Genomic DNA, 10,333 nt, shown 5'->3' with positions numbered 1-10,333 from the left:
ACCTACTGTATTTTTCGCTCTATAAGACGCACCAGACCACAAGACGCACCTAGTTTTTGGAGGAGGAAAAAAATATTCTGACTCTCAGAAGCCAGAACAGCAAGAGGGATCGCTGCGCAGTGAAAGCAGCAATCCCTCTTGCTGTTCTGGCTTCTGGGATAGCTGTGCAGCCTGCATTCGCTCCATAAGACGCACACACATTTCCCCTTACTTTTTAGGAGGGAAAAAGTGAGTCTTATAGAGCAAAAAATACGGTATTTATCTACTTGCACTTTGATGTGCTTTCGAACTGCTAGGTTGGCAGGAGCAGGGACAGAGCAACGGCAGCTCACGCCGTCATGGAGATTCAAACTGCCAACCTTCTGATCAGCAAGAGGCTCAGTGGTTTAGACCACAGCGCCACCCGCAACCCTTTGGAACTCCCTCCTATTATATACCAGACAGATGCCTTTTTAGCATATGCTAAAGACATTTCTCCTTCAGTAAGCCTTCTTTATTCCAGTTGGTATCAGCATTGAATTGATTTTATTGTGTGAGCTGCTTTAATCTCTCTTTCTGTATGTGCGTATGCGCTTTTTAAAAAAATTGCTTTTATATGTTTAAACTGCTTTTATCTGTTTTATCTGTTTTTATTATACAGGTGTCGTCCCCCCCCCCCACTTATGTGGGAGTTATGTCCCAGGCTTCCGTGCACATAAGTGAAAATCGTGCAAGTGGGGAGCACCCTCTAAGCATGTGTTTTTTCCTCCTCTCTCTCTCTCCACACTTGCGTTGAAGCTCTGGGATTGGCTGGGAAATCGCCAGCTGCTGCACTACCACACGTGTCAGCTACTAGGCAGGGAGGCTGAGCAGCCTAAACAGAACTATGCTGCATCTATTGTCTCTTTGGGGCTTCCTCCACTCTTGCTGAAGTCCTCTTCAAGGTCCAGGGAAGGTCTCCTTATGAGCCACAAGGACTCTCCAACTCTCCCTTGCCATTTCCTGGTTTTTATCTATCTATTCATTTATTTCCCAGCACCGCAGGTATATGCAATCACACATGAATATAAGTAGGTGGGCATCTGTATTGTAAATTGCTTTGGGGATGCCTCACAGGAAGAGATCAATTAAATAATTTTATGACAATTTACTCAGCAGTAGCTTGTAAGATACAGGCGAAACACCGTTCCTCTTGAGCTACAAATTAAAATAGGAAATGTACAAAGCACTGCTGTGTTCTAGGGATACTGCAACGGTATGAAGAGGTCACATCGTCTGAACAGAATTCTCTCAGAGAGATGGATACCATTTCTGAAGCTTTGTGTTATGCCATGTCATACCAAATTAACTAAAGGCAGCTTGCTCCAGGGCCAGTCGATTCACCTGCTTATTGGTGCTCATGCAAATTAAAGGAAAACCAAGACATCCTTCCATGACTAACTGCCTGGTATGAGGATCTGCTGTTCCTCTGGTAGTGCTGCTGTGTTCTCATTTCTACATTGGCTTTAATTAGTATGCATCCAGCTCTCTGCAAATATTGGCATCCCCTTGCTTAAGGGAAGGAAAGGGTAAAAAGAGCAAGCAGCAACTAGCTTATTAGGCAAACAAATCCAGCAGGCAGCTAGCTAGCCAGACTGATTATTAGTGGCTTCAAGCTGATGTTTGTTAAAGCGCTACACAATTTAATTGACCCAACTTTGTACTTCTATATTCCAAAATGTTAATATCTATATTGGATTGAAAGGAAGCGGATTCAAGTTAGCTGACTCCTTCTCAGAAACTCGTTCCAAGATGCTAATTACAATTGCAGCAAAACCACTATTTTTTAAAATCTCTTTTATTCCCTTTTTGGGGACCCTTAAGGACAGAGATGTCATCTTTCACTTACTTCAAAAGCTAACTAGGTTCCCCTGAAAACTCAAGCCTTTCCAAATGACTATGCTTTAAATAAAGGTAATGTGTTTTGTAAAAAAACCTTGTAAAAATTTAAGTTTGCAGACTACAAAGTTGTACATGAACTGGCTGAAGGTTAAGCAGGACACAAAAGTGGTTTTTGCAAACTAAGAGCAAGTTCAGTTTGTTACATTATTTTCGGGGGGGGGGGGGGACTAAAATGTAAGCCATTCCTCAATTTTCAGAGTTTGTGACCCATTGAAAAGAGAAAACAGACTCTTAATAAATTATAGACTGCGCTTTATTATAAATAGTATTAAATATACATAATAGCTTCACAAATGACAATTTAGGTTTAAATGCCCGAAATATAATAAATCAAGGTGGAATGCAGTGAAAAATTGGAAGTAACATTAACACAGATCCATGTTTGACTGTAAAGCTGAACCTAAAAGGAATAAGAATTGCCTCTCCCACTGAACTGGTACAGTTAAAATTGCTGCAATCCTTGCAATTAGAATGGGGCAAAATTACTTAAGCAGGGACAGAAAAGTGACCAACTGGATTATGGAAAGGAATGATGGGGGAAACTGGTGGCAGTCTTTTATTTACTGGCACTGGTAAAGAGATATTCTTTCATAACATACCAACCCTAGCTTGGAAGATAAGCTTTATGATGAATTTCTCTAAGCGGGAAGCATTACATATATATTGGCCTACAGTTGCACATATTCTGTTGATACTGGTATTATGCTGGTGCTGATATTATGTAATAACTGCTCGTTTTGAAGGGGCTTGTGTGGAAGAAGATTAAACTCACAAGCTACCCTAAATTATAGCTTGGGCTACTTCTCCCAATTTATTAGTCTTACTGACTTAATCAGATTCTTCTGAAAAAGCATTTCTGGGACAAGCTTAATGGAAATAACTCTTCCAATTTTTAACAAGAACAAAAAAAATGACACGGCATATCATAAAAAATGTTTGGCCTAATTCAGCCTTCCCCATCCTACTGCCCTCCAGATGTTGTTGGACCAGAGCTCCCATCATCCCTGACCAATGGCCATGCTGGGTGAGGTTGATGGTAGGTTGAGTCTAACATCTGGAAGGCAAGAGGTTGGGAAGGTTAGCCAAGTTCAACCTGATTAGACTCAACTGAAGGGACAGCTGCCTTTTGAGTTACAAGCAAAACAATACTTCTCTGAATACAATACTAGGAGATATTCCAGAAAATGCTTTTTTATACTCAAAGGAAAAACCACAGCATCCAGCAAACGTTTGCAAGCACCAACTATCCAAAACCAGCACAGATTTATTTATTTTTTAACCTCAGTATCTTCTGACTTTTCACATCTCTTTGGTTGGCAGTAATAGCTACCTCTCCATCACCTTCTTAGTGGACGTTACAGTTTTGGAAGGAGGATAAGTAATGGATAAGTATTTTTCGCTCCATAAGACACACTTTTTTCCTCCTAAAAAGTAAGGGGAAATGTCTGTGCATCTTATGGAGCGAATTTGTGGTCGATCGCTGGCTCCCTTTCCAGCCCCACCTCTTTGCCCAGGCCTCCATTGTTGAATGTTCTGCAGACGGAGGCTGTTTGTTTTCCCAGCGACAAGTGACTGGCTGATTAGATTATCTGTCTGGAAATGGCTCCCTTTCCTAAAGAAGCTGCAGAACTGTGAGTTGAACCCCATAAAAACAGGATTTTTTCCCTTTGCAAAGTAAGCTCAACAACTTTGAGCTAAACCTCAAAAAAGGGGACTTTTCCCTTTTGCAAAAGAAGCTGCACAACTGTGAGCTCATCCCCCCCCCAAAAAAACAACAACTGTGATTTCCCCCTTTCCTCCTCTAAAAACTAAGTATGTCTTATGGAGCAAAAAATATGGCATTTCATAGATGCCAACTGCCTGTTGTGTCTGCCCTCTCGTTGGCAAGTGTTCCACTCATGCTCAAGCAGCCTTTACACACACCTCATGACTCAAAAGTCTCTTCTCTCTGGGGAAATAAAGGCAACAGCTTCTCATGTTCTTTGCTTGGGCCTTAAACACTAATCTGATGGTTCAGGTATGACTCCAACTGCTACACTTGCTGTGTGACCGACATTGGCCCCCAAATCATCAGAAATGTGTGGAAAAGGGTGGCACGGACAGATCTTTAGAACCCGAATACATCAGTTTAGACTTAAGGGATTGGCGACCCAAGGACGAACCTTTAGTGTGCCTTGTACAAATAGGTTGCTTCTTTTTAAAAAAGGATCATATGCTAGACTTGCTCTGGTGCAACAACTTAAGCAACATGACAGCTCATGTTAACTGTTCAAAATGGTGGAGCACCACAACTATAACCAAATGGTAAATAAAAGGGGGAAACATTTCCTTGAAGGAAACAGACTAGCACTTTCTGCTTAAGGAAACAGCTCTGCCTCTAGTCTGCACAAACAATACTTCACTATAAATAACATTCTGAGGATTCAAGTATTAACTCATCTACTCTGCAAAACTGCACAAGTCAGTAGCTTTGAGGGACAAAGGTGTTTCACCGAAGTCTGGCAAAGTGCTGTTTTAACTGTTTGATTAGTTGCTTCGTATCCACGTGCTCTGGAAAAGCTTCTTCCGACTTCTGACTGGCTGCATAACTCCTTTGGATATCTCCAGCCTGCAAAAAAGACACACAGGCCGAAGGACACAAACATGTCATCAATACACTTTTTTACTAGGTTGCTCACACCCCAGTCTCTTTAATAAATTCCAACTCCCAAGACACAATCCTGACTTGGCTCCAGTCACTCACACCCTCATTTATTTCCATGGATTACAGTAATGCATTCAACAGGAGACTGTTTCAGAATGCCAAGAGTTCTGACTTGAGTCAATAGATCAGATCTCAAAACACCACTATTTTATCTTTTACACAAAGAAGGAGGAAAACGTGTAGAAATGAAATGCCCATAAAAACCAGTGATAAAAAATACTACTGCCTTCCCCAATGCTTCTAATATTGGATATCTTTAGCATACTCAGGAATCAAAGTCTTGTGTCTCTTTTGTAGGAAATGCGTATTTTTTGTGTGTTCTGCAATTTGTTTTTGGCCTCAATTGGCAGTGCTTTAGAGTCCCAAACTTCCTGGGACCAATAGATCTCAAGCATATCTACACCCAACATGAGCTTGCCCAAGTACTCTGGATTAACAAAACTTTCAAACAATCTACAAAACACAAGCTACATTTAAGAAAACGACCTGTGAAACCCATCACTGGAAGTTTGAAAATGCTTCCCCATAACTACAATTTTCATACAGAACTTCCCTTGATAACCTAGAGAAGACCGCACACTTCCTGTGCCTATTGGAGAGAGAACGAAAGCATAAAGCAATGACGTTACCTTATCAGACAGTACAGCAAAATTGAAGTGTGGCTCATACATATGAGGTGCTATCCGTGCAGCAGTCTGCAGAAACACTCTTGCCTGAAGAACAAAAAGCAGACACACAACTGACCTATAGATTTGTCTAGGGCAAGATATTCCTACTTTTCATTTGTTATGCAGTTGGGACAGTCAGAATATAGTGCATTTTAACTAGAGGGCTGGTGGGGTTTGGGTGGCAAAGTTGTAGTTTCTTTAAATTTTGCATACTGTAATCCTGTAAACCACCACTTTACCTGATGTTTAAATAGTTTTATTGCACACTTTGTTTTCACATGAAATCATTGTATCCCAGTTTTCCCCTTGCATACTTTGTACCCTATATTTCTCAATCCCTAAGACTCTTTTCTTTATAATGTGACTTTGATTTTCCTTTGATTTATTATGGTTTGCATCCTTCATAAACCGAAATACATTCGCTGGTCTTCTGCTGATGTAGTTTCAATACATTTTCTAAGCTGATCTCTGTCATAACCCTCTCATCCACAGGGGAAATTAAGGCTCCAGTTTCAGACACGGGTCCATCTAGCTCAGTTTAGGTACATGGATTGGCTGCAGGTCCCCACGGTTTCAGACAAAGGTCTTTCCAACCCTGCCTAGAGGTGCTGGGGAATGAACCGGGGACGTTCAGCATACAAAACAGTTCTCTACCACTGGTCTACTGCCCATTTCTCAAGCGGGGCTGCTGTAACATTCCACAACATTAGCAACTGTCAGCGTTAGCGGGAGATATGTTATGCAATGTTATATAATTTTATAAAACATTATATGCACCCACACACATGCAGCCTACTCTGAAATTAGCATTACCCCCAAACCCTGCAAATGTGCAGTTCCCCTCCCTATCTGCTCACCCTCCAGCTTTATTCTTGCAGGATGGCGAAGGATTAGAATTGACAAATGTTCTGTCCTTTGAAGTGCTTGGACAGCAGAATTCTTATCTTAGTGTTTCCCGGAGGCTCACGGAAAAACAGACTGTCACAGGAAGACATGAAGGATGATACATTGTGCATATATGCAGCCTGACCCCCAATTCGCACAGCACTCAGTTGCCCAGCCTAAGCGGCAAAGAAATTGCCAGCATCGTGATCTGCTTCTGAGAAACCAGAAGTACAATTTATGAAAGCCACGGATCAAGCAAACATGGGGTGGAATTTGGTGATGGATTTATGTGTTTTTTAATAACTGCTGTCACAGAGCTGCTACTTCAGGATTCTAATCACATCAACTTTGGTTTCTAAGCAGCAAGAGGGAAGTTAATTCAAGGTAACAGCAAGGATGTGCACTGTATGCATGTTTCCTAGAAAACACATGTCTGGAAATAACTTAGAGCAAGGCACCTAACCTTGTTTTAGCCACAATGACTCACAGTCAACCCTCTGAGGCCTGCATGGTAAAGTGAGCATGGCAGGGATAGAAAAGTAGGTGTGGCTGATCTGGAAAATGAATACCTTTAATTTTCTTTCTATCCAAAGTCAGGCTGTTCACTTCCTTAGTCCCTTCCTCAACTCATTTGCATTTTTTTTAAAAAATGTTTTTTTCTTTATTATGGTTCCTTCAAAGTCCCTCCTCCCCTCACCAAAATTTCCCCAAATACTTGCAATTTGCTTACCAATGAGATTAACAGGTGATGCTGACTTCAATACTTCTATTCCCCTCGATTGTTTCTATTAACTTCACTTCTATTAATTGCTGGCTGGCTGCACTGTTTGTCCTGCTTCGATGCCTTTGGCAGCACTCCGGAACGATCATTAATCATCAGCTGCTGCAGGCATCACAGTGGGAGGGATAATGCAACCAGCAGTTAATAGAAGTGAATTGAAAGGGCTTTTAAGGAGTAGCGCTATTAAGAGCACACCTAGAAGCAGCAACAGGAAATAATCGATTAGACATTTGGGTTTTTTAAAGAAGCCCCAGGGCTTTTCTTCAGCTGGAAATCCCCAGGACTCAGTTCCGGCACCTCTCAGGAGGGCACCATTGCCATTCTAAGAGAACAAGGGAGGTGTTCATGGTGAGTTCCAGAACCTCTTTTGCTAGACAAAATAGCTCTGAGAAGCCCCAACTAAGTTAAAAAGCAGCAAAACTTATGTAAGGGCACTTGTGAAAGCCCAATGAAGGTAATTAAACATGGAAAATTGTTTTTTTGGGGGGGAGGTCTGCAAGCCACCCCAAAATCCCTCGGCAGGCTGTTTGTATGCTGCAGTCCAGCTACCCTTGACTTAGAGGCACTCCTGATTATGAAGAAGAGGTCATTGCTGAGTGGGGAAAGTGTGGTGATTTCTAAGCTTCAGGAGGTAAACCTCAAGCACATGAACTGCAAATGCACTGAAAGTTTCTTGAACTCAAGTGACAATGGTTTTTTAAACAGCTTGCAACAAGCCACTTCTTCTTTCACTGTTATCATACCTTAAGCTACAAATGAAGCCCAAGCATAGGCCAACTGAATATGGCTCTGTAAAACTGATCTTCATCTATCACTACAAGGAATGCAGGAGTACATTTGAATGTTGCCATGGCAATTGCTAGAATATTTATATAGTAGCCTTGAAAGCAACTTGCTGCTTAGAAACAGAGATCTAAGGACTGCATGTTGTACTGTAGCTTATCTGCTGAAAATTTAAATCCCCCCAAAACACTTTCACTGTTCAATTAAGAAATTCATCAATCTTGTTCACAGTCAACCAAATGGCAAGTCGAAGGCACACTCTATTGATGACATTTTCAGAAAGGTGCATGCAATTTGAGTAATGACAGATACAGTGGTACCTTGGGTTAAGAACGTAATTCGTTCTGGAGGTCCGTTCTTAACCTGAAACTGTTCTTAACCTGAGGTACCACTAATGGGGCCTCCTGCTGCTACCACGCAATTTCTGTTCTCATCCTGAAGCAAAGTTATTAACCCGAGGTACCATTTCTGGGTTAGTGCCACAATCCAATGGTGCAAGATCCCACTGCATTTCTATTGTTGCTCTCTACCAACAAATATAGTCCACTTTGATGCTCAGTTTCAGGGTGGTGTTTATGGTCTTTTCACCTCGGTCTTCAGATCTGTTTCCTAGCTTTAGAATTCTCAAACAGTGCGTGCTGCAAGAATGCTGTAAATAAAACTGTGCTTGTTTCCAGCCAGGTTCTTACAATGGAACTTTTATTTTTATTTTGCATCCGTCTGTCTCAGGAAACAATGGAAGAGTGCGCCATTGTGAGTAAAGTCAAACTGTTGGAGAGTTACAGCGCCTGCTGTGGTTGTAGAGACCAATATGGGAGAGACATGCATTATTGCAGGTGGGGCAAATGAAGTCGTCGGTTTCCCTGTTACAGAGGAACCATGGCATTTCTTCTTCTCTCTGTGCTCCTCCCAGCAATCATGTCTCGTCTGGTCACTGCTGCGGATAAACCACCTGTCTGTCTCTAGGCACTGTGGTTGTCTGCAAGGGATTCCTACACAGCAGGGTTAATGTTGCCAGCCTTCATGTCGTATCTGCAGGCATCTTTGTAACACAGAATTCGTCTGCCAACAGACCTGGTGTCTGAAGCCAGTTCCCCGTAAAGCAAATCCTTGAGGATCCTGCCATCTTCCATTCTGTAGACACAAACAAGCCAGCGTGGATGTCGCTGAGACAGACGTGTGAACGTGTGGGCTTGGGAGAGCACATATGCGTTTGAGACTCTGTCCTGCCATATGATGCCCCAAATCTTTCTGACACAGCGCATATGGAAGGCATTGAGGTGTCGCTCCTGGTGGGTGAACGTTGCCCGTGTCTCGCTTCCTTCTTACAATAGAGATTACACATCAGAATATGAAATCAGCAGGAAAGACGTGAACTTCCAAAGCTCCAGAGGCTTCCAAGCCTCTTAAACCCTTCATTCATCTCAAGCAACAACTACCCTGAAACAATATGCAAGCTACTGTTTTCCTTTAGAGCAGAATACCAACCTGCTCTACGCGGCCTTTCTGCATCTCCAGCACAGCCAAGTTATTGTAAGCTTCTGCGTGATCATTGTTGTTGGCCAGGGTAAGTTTGAAGCACTGATAAGCCAAGCTTATATCCCCTATTCCCTGAGAAGGAAAAGCCAAAAATACATATTTTTTTTAAAAGTTGCCATCGTTGTCACCCTTTAGCATAACCAAGAAACAGAAGCAACCGAAGGACTATGTATGTAGCTCAAGTCACTGGAACAGTACCCGAACCACTTTATTTTCCCTTATTTCCTTGGGAGGCCATTGATTCCTATGGATAAGATTATGCTGCACATGAGGGCAATATTAATGTGAGAAAACCTGCTCAGACACAAGTTGAGCCAGCCTCCTTCCCCCACAGAGATCTTGCTTGGGGAAGGGGTAGTGTGTGTATACACATACGAGCTCATCCGTCACCATGCCTGGCATATTCTACTAACCATTTTGTCGTGCTCTAGAGGAAGAGTAAGGATGTGGTTGGCCTATAACTCTCATCATCCCTGATATCAGGATTTAAACCAGGGAAATTCTGAATGCAAAACGCTTTTACTACCGCTGAGCTCTGGCCCTTGGCTACATGCAAACTCTAGGCTTACAGACAGTATGCTGCTGAATCCCACAATTGCTCCTAGCGACTGGCAGAGGGCACTGATTTATGTGTGTGGTGTGTATGCATCTCAATCAATTATTGCACATCTGTTAATACACAGAGTTGTGGACAACGTTAAGAGGAAGTCTTTTGAAGTTACTCTGGCATAGCATTGTACTGCATTAGGTTGATTCAGAGCCAGGCTTTAATACCAGAGCAGTTTTTAATGCTACAATTGCAGCATAGGAAATAGTGTGCCCTTGAAAGGTGTGTGCAGGGTGTTTTGCCACAGAGGAACAAAAGCTTGTCCAGAAATACTTTGATATGGCTAGGGCTGGGGGACTTTTAAGTGCAAGGGACAACTTTAAGCAGCCTTCTGAAGTGCCTTTATCTATTTTTGCTGCAAATCCCTCCTATTTCCTTTCCTGTCTTCCCCAACGTTCACATTGATTCTGCTATGTAGAAAGCAAAAGCACTCCTCTTTGCATCCT

At 42.3% G+C, this 10,333-nt stretch overlaps 1 protein-coding gene across 5 annotated transcripts in view; it reads right to left on the bottom strand.

The window, feature by feature from the left end:
- Positions 1-2,155: 2,155 nt before the first annotated feature.
- Positions 2,156-10,333, bottom strand: part of TTC8 (tetratricopeptide repeat domain 8) — a 35,010-nt gene continuing 26,832 nt past the window's right edge. For 3 of the 5 annotated variants that reach the window (XM_083437565.1, XM_083437564.1, XM_083437566.1), the window contains 3 exons: positions 9,230-9,352; positions 5,254-5,337; positions 2,156-4,528 (listed from right to left, as the gene is read on the bottom strand). In XM_083437565.1, the coding sequence (XP_083293691.1) occupies positions 4,409-4,528; positions 5,254-5,337; positions 9,230-9,352 (327 nt within the window). In that variant the 3' untranslated portion in view covers positions 2,156-4,408. The remainder of the gene's footprint in view (positions 4,529-5,253; positions 5,338-9,229; positions 9,353-10,333) is intronic. The other 2 variants (XR_014510427.1, XR_014510428.1) reach the window with 1 other exon arrangement.

The sequence above is a fragment of the Podarcis tiliguerta genome (genome assembly GCF_965153285.1).
Source record: "Podarcis tiliguerta genome assembly, chromosome: 1".
Taxonomy (NCBI): domain Eukaryota; kingdom Metazoa; phylum Chordata; class Lepidosauria; order Squamata; family Lacertidae; genus Podarcis; species Podarcis tiliguerta.
Note: the sequence above shows the minus strand (reverse complement) of the source record. Positions and strands in the feature narration are given on the sequence as shown.